The sequence below is a fragment of the Papio anubis genome, chromosome 1 (assembly GCF_008728515.1).
Source record: "Papio anubis isolate 15944 chromosome 1, Panubis1.0, whole genome shotgun sequence".
NCBI classification, from domain to species: domain Eukaryota; kingdom Metazoa; phylum Chordata; class Mammalia; order Primates; family Cercopithecidae; genus Papio; species Papio anubis.
This window is the reverse complement of record NC_044976.1, coordinates 14062702-14076056: the sequence shown is the minus strand read 5'-3', so window position 1 is coordinate 14076056 and position 13355 is coordinate 14062702. Positions and strand designations below refer to the sequence as shown.

Sequence of the window (13355 nt, the reverse complement as noted above, 5' to 3'; positions counted from 1 at the left end):
ACAAAAAAATTAGCCGGGCATGGTGACAGGTGCCTGTAGTCCCAGCTACTCGGGAGGCTGAGGCAGGAGAATGGCATGAACCCGGGAGGTGGAGTTCTCAGTGAGCTGAGATGGCGCCACTGCACTCCAGCCTGGGTGACAGAGCGAGATTCCGTCTCAAACAAAACAAAACAAAACAAAACAAACAAACAAAAAACCCCAAAATTACTCTGAAAGGGAGAAGAGGTTGCTGAAGGCCACAGTGGAGAGCAGGGCGCAGACACCCCTGGCACAGTGCCGGCCAGTGGGCGCCCCCAGCCTGACTCTGTTTACCAGAGGCCAGAGGCTGAAGTTCAGAGGGGTTGAGGGGAGAGCACGGCCGGTCCCTGGGGCCCTTCCCCCGCCTTGATCCCAGGGCGCCCCTGACCTTTGAGCCGGCTCAGGCTCAGGCTCCGGCTCCGGCGCGTGCACATTCGCCTCGCCTTTCGGGACCAGCCAGATCGCGGCGGCCTCGCGGGCTGTCTGGTTGGTGAGGTCGGGGCCGCGCGCGGCAATGCTGCGGCTGCTGGCGTCCGGCTGCGCCCGGGGGCCGGGGCCCGGCGTGGGCGCGCGTCCTGTTTCAGGGCTCTGCCACCCCGGGCTCCGCCAGAGCCGCCAGGCTTCCGACGCGCCCCGGAACCAGCCCCCCAGCCCCGAGTTGGTGGCCCGGTCGGTGGGCGTCTGCTCCATGATGCGCCTGCCGGTGCAGACCTCCCCCGAGGGGCTGGACGCTGCCTTCATCGGGGTGCCCCTGGATACTGGGACCTCTAACCGGCCTGGGGCAAGGTAAGGCCTAAAGGGCTGGGGCCGGGGACACGTGGAGGGACTGCTTGATGGCTGTCGGGCATGGAAAGCACCGGGACAGGCGCCCCTGCTGGCCTCGGGTCGAGTTGGAAGCTGGTGGCCGGTTCCAAAATACCCCTTATGGTTTGAGATGGTTGAGTTCCCTGGACCCTCAACAAGCGACCCCCAGGGCTCAACATGGGCGTGGCCTCCCACGTCTGAGTGTCATAATTGGTCAAGAAGGGATTTTGGCTTGCCCGGTGGCTCATGCCTGTAATCCCAGCACTTTGGGAGGCCGAGGAGGGCGGATCACGAGGTCAGGAGTTTGAGACCATCCTGGCCAACATGGTGAAACTCTGCCTCTACAAAGGCACACACACACACACACAAAAAGCCGGGTGTGGTCGCGCAGGCCTGTAATCCCAGCTGCTCGGGAGGCTAACGCAGGAGAATCGCTTGAACCGGGGAGGCGGAGGTTGCAGTGAGCTGAGATCACGCCACTGCACTACAGCCTGGAGAACAGAGTGACACTCCGTCTCAAAAAATAAAAGAAAAAAAGAAAAATAAAAAGGGATTCTGAAGCCTGAACCTTCTCTGTGTCCCCATCCTGGGGCCTTGCTGGGATGGCTGCTGTGGATTCATCTCCTCTCCCTAGCTTACAATGGCAGGTGACATTGCATTTGAGAGCAGAAACTGGCTGCCCCTTTCCCAAATCTCTAGATGTCACCTGACTCAAGAAATGCTCAAATGAAGGCAGTTTTCCTAGGATCAAGTCGGAGGAGGCAAAATTCATTTTCCTAATTATTGAACATCAGCAATTTCTGATTCAGCTCAGCAACACTATATCTGACTGCCCTGATCTGAATTATGAAAGCCAGCACTTATTAAATGTCTCCTAAGTGCAAGGTGCTTTGCATAGATTACCTCATTTAATTCTTACTATGGTGCAAGGTAAATATTTTACGGATTAGCAAACTGAGACTCAGGTAGATCATGAAATTGGCTAATGCCATTTAGTACACTTATTTAGTCTCTTCAATATATCGCCTAGATCAGTGATTCTCAAGTGGGGCGGTTTTGCACTCAGGGGACATTTGGCAATATCTGGAGGCATTTTTGGTTGTTACACCTTGGAGGAAGGGTGCTACTGGCACCTAGTGAGTACAGGCCAGGGATGCTGCTAAACATTCCATTATGCAGTACTGCAACATGGAATCATCTGGTCCCAAATTGCTGAGGCTGAGAAGCCCTGGCCTAAGCAGAGCCTGAAATCTCTGCAGATGGCTGATAGGACGATTCTTCCTTCGGCAGATTCGGACCTCGCCGCATCCGGGAAGAATCAGTGATGCTTCGGACAGTCAATCCTAGCACGGGGGCCCTCCCCTTCCAGTCCCTCACGGTTGCAGACCTAGGTGATGTGAATGTCAATCTTTACAACCTTCAGGACAGCTGCCGGCGAATTCAAGAGGCCTATGAGAAAATTGTAGCAGCTGGCTGTATTCCTCTGACCTTGGGTAATGTCAGTCTGCAAGAGCCAGAGTAGTTCCCTGCACTCAGGGTTTATTTATCAGGGGCTTGAGTACAGCTACTTCTCCCCTGCAAGCCACTGCATATGTGGAGACAGTAGAAAAGACAGCATTGTAATTCATTTATTTTAATCCCTGGGGAGAGAATATTTCACTTGTGCGTGCGTGTGTGTGTGTGTTTGTGTGTGACAGTGTCACTCTGTTACCCAGGCTGGAGTGTAGTGGTGCAATCTCAGCACATTGCAACCTCCACTTCCCGGGTTCAAGTGATTCTCCTGCCTCAGCCTCCCACGTAGCTGGGATTACAGGCACCCACCACCATGCCTGGCTAATTTTTGTATTTTTGGTAGAGTCGGGGTTTTGCCATGTTGGCCAGGCTGGTCTTGAACTCCTGACCTCAAGCCATCCGCCCACCTTGGCCTCCCAAAGTGCTGGGATTACAGGTGTGAGCCACCGTGCCCGGCCAAGATGATGTTTCTAATGACTATTTGCAAGGAGAACTGCAAAGAGGGTGTTTTTGTCCTGCTCAGGATCTACATCAACCTATAGGGCAGCTTTCCCCTTATTCTCACCCCTGACCCACTCTCACTTTTTCTCTTGTTCACAAATACTTAAAATGACAGGGATCTTTTCCTAAATATCCAGATTCATTTTTGCCAAATTAGAGAGAGAGCCTAGCCTGCATGGCATAGTGGGAGGAGTGTAGTTTCTGGATGGCATGGTTTGAAGTCTCAGCTGCACTTCTCCCTAGCAATGTTGCTGTATATCGTGCTTGATGCTTCACGCCCTCACCTGTAAGATGGGAACGATCACAATAACACCTACTTCACCGCATGGTGTGAGGGGCATATAATGAAAGTACACATGAAATGCCTACATGGCATATCTTTTTTTTTTTTTTAGACAGAATTTTGCTCTTGTTGCCCAGGCTGGAGTGCAATGGCACAATCTCAGCTCACTGCAACCTCCGCCTCCCGGATTCAAGCAATTCTCCTGTCTCAGCCTCCTGAATAGCTGGGACTACAGGCACCCGCCACCATGGCCGGCTAATTTTTGTATTTTCAGTAGAGATGGGGTTTCATCATATTGGTCAGGCTGGTCTCGAATTCCTGACCTCAGGTGATCTACCCTCCTTGGCCTTTCAAAATGTTGGGATTACAGGCGTGAGCCACCACGCCCAACCTATGCATGGCATATCTTAAGCTTCAATAAATGTTAGCTATTATTATTATCAGAAAGAATACTTTCCTAGGTCTGTGCTGTCCAATAGGGTAGCCACTAGCCACATGTGGCTACTTAAATTCTATTTTTTTTTTTTTTGAGACGGAGTTTTGCTCTTGTTGCCCAGCTTGGCTCACTGCAACCTCCACCTCCCGGGTTCAAGGAATTCTCCTGCCTCAGCCTCCTGAATAGCTGGGATTACAGGTGCGTGCCACCATGCCCAGCTAATTTTTTGTATTTTTAGTAGAAACAGGGTTTCACCATGTTGGCAAGGCTGGTCTCGAACTCCTGACCTCAGGTGATCCGTCCGCCTCAGCCTCCCCAAATGCTGGGATTACCGGCATGAGCCACCGCGCCCGGCCTAAATTTAAATTAATTAAAATAAAATACTCAGTTTCTGAGTCATATTAGCTATATGTATGTCACATGTGTGTCACATGTGGAGAGTGGCTACCATATGGGCCAGTGCAGATAGAACATTCTCATCATGATAGACGTTTCTATTGAACAGAGCTATTCTAGGCATTTTCTTAGAATACGCTGCAAAGGCAATTCCTAAAATAGCTCTTGTCTAATTTCCTCTTTTATTTATTTAGTTTTGAGACAGGGTCTCACTCTGTCACCCAGACTGGAGTGCAGTGGCGCCGTCATGGCTCGCTGCAACCTTGTCCTCCCTGGGCTCAGGTGACCCTTCCACTCCAGCTTCCTGAGTAGCTGGGTCTACAGGAGTTTGCCACCATGCCCGGCTAATTTTTGTATTTTTTGCAGAGATGGGGTCTTAATGTGTTGCCCAGGTGGACCTTGAATTCCTGGGCTCAGGCGATCTGCTTGTCTTGGCCTCCCAAAGTGTTGGGATTACAGGTGTGAGCCACTGCGCCTGGCCTATTTTTACTTTTACTTTTTAGAGACATGGTCTTGCTATGTTGCCCAGGCTGGTCTCAAACTCCTAGGCTCAAGCTATTTATTTATTTATTTATTTTTGAGATGGAGTTTCACCCTTGTTGCCTAGGCTGGAGTGCAATGGCATGATCTCGGCTCACCGCAACCTCTGCCTCCTGGGTTCAAGTGATTCTCCTGCCTCAGCCTCCGGAGTAGCTGGGATTACAGGCATGCGCTACCACCCCGGGCTAATTTTGTATTTTCAGTAGAGACGGGGTTTCTTCATGTTGGTCAGGCTGGTCTTGAACTCCCAACATCAGGTGACCTGCCCGCCTTGGCCTCCCAAAGTGCTGGGATTACAGGCATAAACCACCGTGCCCGGCAAGCTACTCATATTTTTGAGATCGTGTCTTACTCTGTCGCCCAGGCTGGAGTGCAGTGGCACGATCACAGCTTACTGCAGCCTTGACCTCCCAGGTTCATTAAGCAGCCCACCATTCAATAAGATCTTATTGTAGCTGTGGTTATAGCTCCCCAGTCTGAAAAGGTGAAAATTGGGTTAAGATTATTCAGCTGGGCAAGGTGGCTCATGCCTGTAATCCCAGCACTTTGGGAGGCCGAGGCAAGTGGATCACTTGAGGTCAGGAGTTTGAGACCAGCCTGACCAACATGGTGAAATTAACTCTCTACTAAAAATACAAAATTAGCCAGGTATGGTGGTGCACACCTGTAATCCCAGCTACTCGGGAGGCTGAGGCAGGAGAATTGCTCGAACCTGTGAGGCAGAGGTTGCAGTGAGCCGAGATTGCGCCATGGAACTCCAGCCTGCGCAATAGTTAGAGCAAAACTACATCACAAAAAAAAAAAAAAAAAAAAAGAGATTATTCTATGTAATCCTCCAATTCACTTTTCACACGTCTTTCTTCTTCCTCTTTGCAGGTGGAGATCACACAATCACATATCCCATATTGCAAGCGATGGCAAAAAAGTAAGTCCCAAATGGCTTGGCCCAGCAAGGTTTCAAAAGCCAGAAGCCAGGGACTGAGTTGTTTGCTGTTAGGTGGCATTAGGTGACTGCTGCTGGCTGAGGTTATGAGCTGCTTCTGGGGATCAAAATTAAGGTTGAGCTCCAGGCGTCTCTGTCAGTCACCAGCTAGAAGCCAAGACAATTTATTATTAACACTTCTGGCCACCCGCCCTTGCCCTAGATCTGTCCTGGTATGTGTGCTCAGCATTTTCAACTTGCCTCTGCTTTTGGAAGATGAGCCTCTAGTGAAATACACAACCTCAGTTAACTTCAGTTTCTGTTTTGCTTCAAGGGCCAAAAACAAACACTGACAGGCACAATGGTGAAGCTTGCGGAGAGGCCCTTGTTTCCTCCTAAAGGGCACCTTTCCCAGACAATCAAAAGACTGATTTGCCAGTAGTGGAAGTCTACCCGGGGTTGGCCGACTTTGGCTAATTTAGTTTGAGAAAGAGACAGAAGGACCGAGGTGGAGGGTGGCAGCTCCAGAATGTGTCTATGGAAGCACATGTGGGTGGCATTCTGGTTGGAGGTGGGTGGGTGCAGGTCTTTGCTCAAAGCTACATTTATTTCTCACGGATTTGGATCATACGTTTATTTTGGGTGACTGGCAGGGGTTGATGGAGGTTATGGAGAGAGCTGGATTGAAGCTTCCTCTTCCTCGGTCGGAGAAAGGGTATGTCTTGGTTTAGTTGAGCCTTCAGCCAAGCTCGCCTGTGCCACCACCCTTGATTCTCATCCTGTCTCTAAATTAAGCATATTCTGGGTGTTAGGTGTGGGTGGCAGCCAAAACATGTCTATTTCCTGCCTGACTGCTGTGAGTTTATTGTTCTTCTGAGATGTTAAGTGATCTCAAGAAGACAGGAACCAGTTGCAAGGCAGAAAATGGATGCCAGGTCTCCCCTTTGTCGCTGTGAATCGTCACCAAGTATTGGTGGCCTGAAGGGTGGCTGTGCTAGGGCCCCACAGGGAGGGTTGGCCTCTGAGCTGCCCTGTTGTCATCAGGCATGGCCCAGTGGGGCTGCTGCACGTGGACGCGCACACGGACACGGCCGACGAGGCCCTAGGAGAGAAGCTCTACCACGGGGCGCCCTTCCGCCGGTGTGTGGATGAGGGTCTCCTGGACTGTAAGCGGGTGGCGCAGATTGGCATCCGGGGCTATTCCACAACGTTGGATCCCTACAGATACAACCGGAGCCAGGTGACAGACCGAATGCCCCCCACCCCTGCCCCCCAAAATGCCTTCCTCTCCATTGCCTCACCCGTGGCAACCAGGGGTTCAGCAGGGGCTTTGCTAATCAAGTCTGAAAGCAGGGATAAAAGGCTGAGTTTGCATCCTCAGGGGCATACGGAGCACAGGAGTGAGGAGGTTGGTTTATGGGCCACGGGAAGTCTATCGCTGGGGTGGGGAGACAAGCAGAAATCGACCCACCCCTTTGGAGGGTGCTGGCTTAGAAGAGGGGAGGAGGTTGGGCAGGGTGGCTCACGCCTGTAATCCCAGCACTTTGGGAGGCTGAGGTGGGCGGATCACCTGAGGTCAGGAGTTCGAGACCAGCCTGGCCAACATGGTGAAACCCCGTCTCTATTGAAAATACAAAAATTAGCTGGGCCTGGTGGCACGCATCTGTAATCCCAGCTACTCGGGAGGCTGAGGCAGGAGAATTGCTTGAACCTGCGAGGCGGAGGTTGCAGTGAGCCGAGATCGTGCCACGGCACTCCAGCCTGGGCGACAGAGTGAGACTTTGTCTCAAAAAAAAAAAAAAAAAAAAAGAGGGGAGGAGGTCTGGACCCAAGAGGAGTTGCCACCTTCTTAGTTCTGGTCCTCATACCCTCTAGGCAGAACAGCTCTCAGGTACACATGTGTGACAAGACCCCATGGGAAAGACCCAAATCCCTTGCTTTTAGAATGTGCCAAGGCCAGTCTTCTGGACAAAGCAATTCAGAAGATGCTAGCGTGAGCTGCTGAGTTTCCCACTCTTGCTTTAGCAGAGCTTCTCTCTGACCCCAAATCCATCAGTCAGCTTTGACCCTGCTTCCTTACCACTCATTGTCCCTCCCTTCCTCACCTGGAAAATAGGATGATAGTTCCCTCCTCACGGAGATGGAGGGTCAAGTGTGATGTGCACATAGAGCTGAGCAGGGGGCTGGCAAACAGGAAGCGCCCTGTAAATGCTGCCAGGCAGAAGCCTCAGTCCCTGTCTCCACAGGGCTTCCGGGTAGTTCTGGCTGAAGACTGCTGGATGAAGTCGCTGGTTCCTCTGATGGCGGAAGTCAGGCAGCAGATGGGAGGCAAACCCATTTATATCAGCTTTGATATTGATGCTCTGGATCCTGCCTATGCCCCAGGGACAGGGACACCTGAAATTGCTGGTCTCACTCCTGGTCAGGTAAGGAGACTCCAGTGAAGATTCCTGGGGGTGGAGATACTTAACACCCATTTTCCTGGGCCTTGAAGCGAATCTTTAGGAATCAGGATAGGATTTTTGTTTGTTTGAGATGGAGTCTCACTCTGTCGCCCAGGATAGAGTGCAGCGGCACGATCTCGGCTCACTGCAACCTCCGCCTCCCAGGTTCAAGTGATTCTTCTGCCTCAGCCTCCTGAATAGCTGGGATTACAGGCACACGCCACTACGCCCGGCTAATTTTTGTATTTTTAGTAGAGATGGGGTTTCACTATGTTGGTCAGGCTGGTCTCAAACTCCTGATCTCGTGATCCACCCACCTCAGCCTCCCAGTGCTGGGATTACCAGTGTGAGCCACCGTGCACGGCTGCCAAGACAGGATCTTAAGAGCAGAGCACCTAGGCCTTTACTGTTCTCCAGGGTGAGGATAAGTTTGAATACTCTCTTACTGAAGGGTGATTGATTTTAGCAAGGGCCTTCGTTTCCTATCTGGGATGTAATAGTCCTTTATTTCATCCTTTATTTGCTCTTCCTGCCTTCAGTTCATCTGTCACAAGAACAACAGTTCATGGGAACAACATTAATAGTATCCTCTCTTAAGAACACTAAACTTGGCCAGGTGCCGTGGCTCATGCCTGGAATCCCAGCTCTTTGGGAGGCCGAGGTGGGTGGATCACAAGGTCAGGAGTTTGAGACCAGCATGGCCAAGATGGTGAAACCCTGTCTCTATTAAAAGTGCAAAAATTAGGCCGGGCACGGTGGCTCAAGCCTGTAATCCCAGCACTTTGGGAGGCCGAGATGGGCGGATCACGAGGTCAGAAGATCAAGACCATCCTGGCTAACACAGTGAAACCCCGTCTCTACTAAAAAATACAAAAAACTAGCCGCCGGGCGAGGTGGCGGGTGCCTGTAGTCCCAGCTACTTGGGAGGCTGAGGCAGGAGAATGGCGTAAACCCAGGAGGCAGAGGTTGCAGTAAGCTGAGATCGTGCCACTGCACTCCAGCCTGGGCAACAGAGCAAGACTCCACCTCAAAAAAATCCAAACAAACAAAAACACTAAACTTGGCTGGGGCAGTGGCTCACACCTGTAATCCCAGCACTTTGGGAGGCCGAGGCACGAGGCGGGTGCATCACCTGAGGTCAGGAGTTTGAGACCAGTCTAACATGGAGAAACCCCATCTCTACTAAAAATACGAAATTAACCGGGTGTGGTGGTGCATGCCTGTAATTCCAGCTACTTGGGAGGATGGGGCAGGAGAATCACCTGAACCTGGGAGGCTGAGGTTGTGGTGAGCCGAGATTGTGCCATTGCACTCCAGTCTGGGCAACAGGAGCGAAACTCCGTCTCAAAACAAACAAAAACACTAAACTTATCTTTTTAGGGTTAAATTTAAATAAAAGTGCATACAATGGGCCAGGTGCAGTGGCTCAGGGAGTAACCTCAGCACTTTGGGAGGCCAGGGTGGATGGATCGTTTGAGCCCAGGAGTTTGAGCCCAGCCTGGGCAACATAGTGAGATCCCACCTTTACTAAAAATAAAAATAAAAATTAGTCTGGTGTGCTAGTGTGCACCTGTAGTCCCAGCTACTAGGGAGGGTCGGGTAGGAGGATCAGTTGACTTTGGCAGGTCAAGCCTTCAGGTCACACCACTGCACTACAGCCTGGGTGATGGAGACCCTGTCTCAAAAATAAATAAATAAATAAATAAATAAATAAATGAATAAATAAAATGCATGCGATGGCATACCTACCTACCAAGGTAGCTCAAGAATTTTAGACACACCCAAATAAAGCTCCAATAATGTGTGCAGGGAGTAAATGCACGGAGGCAGAATGGTTATGACTAGAAGCTCCCCGAGGGCAGGACCTACGTATTGTTCCTTACCTTGTCCTTGGAGTCTACAACAGTGCCTGATACATACAAATAGTAGGCACTCAAAGACATTTGAGAGTAAATGAACGAAGTCTGCTTAAACCTAATCAAGTACCTTACATCCTCTAACATCTTAAAGGAGGGTGGCCGTAACTCTGTCTCTTGAAATGGCTATAACCATCCTCTCTTCTCATGAGGGATTTCTGAAACACATTCCTCATCCCTCTGCTTAGCAACCTTCTGGGCTTTTCACCTGCAGGATGGAAACCCTTTCAGACAAGGTCACTCTCTTCCCATTAGTCTCCCTCACTTATTCTGTCTTCTGGCCACATCTCACCACCTGAACTTTTTCCATCTTGGTGCCTTTGCCTGTGTTTTTCCCCCTGCCTGGCCTATCCCTTGAACTGGGTATTTCCACCTTGGGGAAGCCTTACCCACCTCTCCAGGCTGTTACCTGTGCTGATACCATTCTGGGCTTGCTTTTCTTGAAGCCCTTGGTGCACGACATTCAAACGATTGGTTTCCTTGTCTCCATCACCACACCATGCAGCCCTCAGGAGCAGGGACTGTGTACGCATTATCTGTGCCTCTGGGAGGCCTGCCAGTGTGCCTGGCAGTCAAGAAATGTTTATGGAGGGAAAGCCAATTCCAAGCCAAAGGGTAGCGTGTGCTGGGAAAAGCTCTGCTGGGTGCTTTTCACTGTAAATGATTACCACTGTGGACAACTCAGTCTTGATCTTGAATAGGCTCTGGAGATCATCCGGGGTTGTCAAGGCCTGAACGTGGTGGGCTGTGATCTCGTCGAAGTTTCACCACCGTATGATCTTTCTGGTGAGTAAGCAAGAAGACTGTGATCCATGGGCAGCTGGCAGCTTAAATTACATGAAGCTAGTTAATAAGCAGAAAATGGGGCTGGGCATGGTGGCTCATGCCTGTAATCCCAGCACTTTGGGAGGCTGAGGTGGGCAGATCACCTCAGGTCAGGAGTTCAAGACCAGCCTTGCCAACATGGCGAAACCCCGTCACTACTGAAGATACAAAAATTAGCCAGGTGTGGTGGCACACACCTGTAATCCCAGGTACTCGGGAGGCTGAGGCAGGAGAATCGCTTGAACCCGGGAGGCGGAGGTTGCAGTGAGCTGAGATTGCGCCACTACACTCCAGCCTGGGTGACAGAGCGAGACTCCATCTCAAAAAAAAAAAAAAAAAAAAAAAAAAAGAGAAAAAGAAAGAAAATGGATGAGTCCCTTATATGACTCGGGGAAGTGGCTGAGCATGTCCAATGGTGAAGAAAACACACCTGTTACTGCACACCTTACAAATGTGAGCTCATTAACCCTAACAAAACCCCTAGGAGGTAGCTAAGTATTATTAGCTTGCCCACCAATCAGCACAAGAGAAAGAAACCAGCCTGCAGTCTATTGACAGAGTGGCCCAGTCCCCTTCTCCTTTGACGTTTCATTGCAAAGTGAATTCTAAAGCATAAATAATATGTGTTAATATTTATCACGTAGGAACTTAGCTGGTTAAGATCTTGGAAGCAGATGCCATCCCAATAATTTTAATGTTGACAAGCTTATGGAGTTAGGCCTATCAACCTCAGAGGGTAGATAATATATACAGTACACATCATTATTATAGGTTCTCCTTTGGGAAAAATCTGTTCTCAGGGTAAACAAAGAACTTTCTGAATTTTAAAATATGATTTCCAAATGATGCTTGATGGAGGCAGAGAGCCCAGGCCGAGTGTTCACAGCTGATGGGCACCCTAGAGGGGTGTACAAGACAGGGCTCTGGAAAAGGAGGCACAAGGGGAAGAAAGCTGAGGAGTCCCAAGGCTTGGCTCAGGGGGTGGTCTGCAGGGTATTCATGTCAGGTTTTACTTCTTCGTAGGGAACACAGCCCTGCTGGCGGCTAACCTGCTGTTTGAGATGCTGTGTGCTCTCCCCAAAGTGACAACCGTCTGAGTCTTGTGCTCTTCAAGACAAAACAGATTGCATCGCTGACAAGTTCTCAAGAAGAACTTATGAGTAAGCAGTCTGAGAACTAAAGAGTTGATGCCAAGAAAACTTTCTGCTGAAAGTGTCATTGCTGGCTGTGAAATCGGGATATTCAGTAGAACTCTCACCCAAACAGCAATATTTCTAAGGAACTTGGATTAATTGGAAAAAAGAAAAAAGAGTACTTGTACTGTTTTTTTTCCCTTTGATGAAAGATGGAGGATAAAGGGGAAGTGTGGAGAATTTCTTTTAAGATTATCTAAACATTAGAAACATGAAATTAAAAAAAAACTATGAAATAATACTGTATAAGCATTCCATATTTCTATATCTTTTTAATTTATTTATTTTGAGAGAGTTTTGCTCTTGTCACCCAGGCTGGAGTGCAATGGCATGATCTCGGTTCATTGCAACCTCCACCTCCCGAGTTCAAGCGATTCTCCTGCCTCAGCCTCCTGAGGAGCTGGGATTCCAGGCGCCCACCACCATACCTGGCTAATTTTTGTATTTTTAGTAGAGATGGAGTTTCACTACATTGGCCAGGCTGGTCTCGAACTCCTGACCTAAGGTGATCCACCCGCCTCAGCCTCCTAAAGTGCTGGGATTACAGGTGTGGGCCACTGCGCCCAGCTGCTTTTAAAAATTTTGATGATCTGCTTCTTAAGAGTATTGAGTATCTTCCTTTAAAATATAGCTCCTCCTCGGACGCTGCAGTGAGCTGAGATCACACCACTACACTCCAGCCTGGGTGACAGGGCAAGACTCCATCTCAAAAAAAAAAAAAGAAAAACAGCTCCTCCTATCCTCCTATGAAGTGCTTAGGGCTGCATCTTCATTTTAGGACCACTATGAATGTTAACTAAAAAGTATAAAATAACACGGAGAGCCCAGTAAAAAAACTTCTTGCTCAGAAGCCTAGAAGGGTACACACAATGTTTTCTAAACTAGAAAACCTAAGGCCGGACATGGTGGCTCATGCCTGTAATCCCAGCACTTTGCGGGGCTGAGGCGGGCAGATCACTTGAGGTCAGGAGTGCGAGACCAGCCTGGCCAACATGGTGAAAACCCATCTCTACTGAAAATACAAAAATTAGCCGGGCGTGGTGGCGCATGCCTGTAGTTCCAGCTACTCAAGAGGTTGAGGCAGAAGAATCGCTTGAACCCGGGAGGTGGAGGTTGTAGTGAGCTGAGGTCATGCCACCGCACTCCAGCCTGGGTGACAGAGCGAGACTCCATCTCTTAAAACAAACAAACAAAAACCAGGCCGGATCCAGTGGCTCATGCCTATAATCCCAGGCCTAGGCGGGTGGATCACCTGAGGTCAGGAGTTCAAGACCAGCCTGGCCAACATGGTGAATCCCTGTCTCTACTAAAAAGAAAAAAAACAAAAACAAAAACAAAAAACCCCAGAAAACAAAACAAAACAAAACTAGAAAACATCAGCTGGGTTTTTTTTTTTTTTTTTTTTTTTTCTGAGATGGAGTCTAGCTCTGTTCCCCAGGCTGGAGTGCAGTGGCCCAATCTTAGCTCACTGCAATCTCCGCCTCCTAGGTTCAAGCAATTCTCCTGCCTCAGCCTCCTGAGTAGCTAGGATTATAGTTGTGCGTCACCACGCCCAGCTAATTTTT

The 13355-nt window shown here is 49.7% G+C and overlaps 2 protein-coding genes across 3 annotated transcripts in view; one reads left to right on the top strand and one right to left on the bottom strand.

Annotated features, from left to right (window-relative positions):
* The first annotated feature begins 388 nt into the window (after positions 1-388).
* On the top strand, positions 389-12029 carry AGMAT (agmatinase). Of its 2 annotated transcripts, none has more exons than XM_003891166.3 (7): positions 389-804; positions 2113-2315; positions 5367-5415; positions 6457-6652; positions 7659-7838; positions 10474-10558; positions 11621-12029. In XM_003891166.3, the coding sequence occupies exons 1-7, from the start codon at positions 533-535 to the stop codon at positions 11692-11694; spliced, it is 1059 nt and encodes a 352-aa protein (XP_003891215.1). In that variant the 5' UTR covers positions 389-532; the 3' UTR covers positions 11695-12029. The 2 variants fall into 2 exon arrangements, with proteins under 2 accessions (XP_003891215.1, XP_021792001.2); XM_021936309.2 differs by lacking the exon at positions 2113-2315 and adding an exon at positions 6066-6127 and having other exon boundaries at positions 479-804.
* DNAJC16 (DnaJ heat shock protein family (Hsp40) member C16) overlaps positions 10445-13355 on the bottom strand; it is a 52010-nt gene continuing 49099 nt past the window's right edge. The window contains exon 16 of the transcript XR_642966.3: positions 10445-10555. The gene's annotated coding sequence lies outside the window, so the exon portion shown is untranslated. The remainder of the gene's footprint in view (positions 10556-13355) is intronic.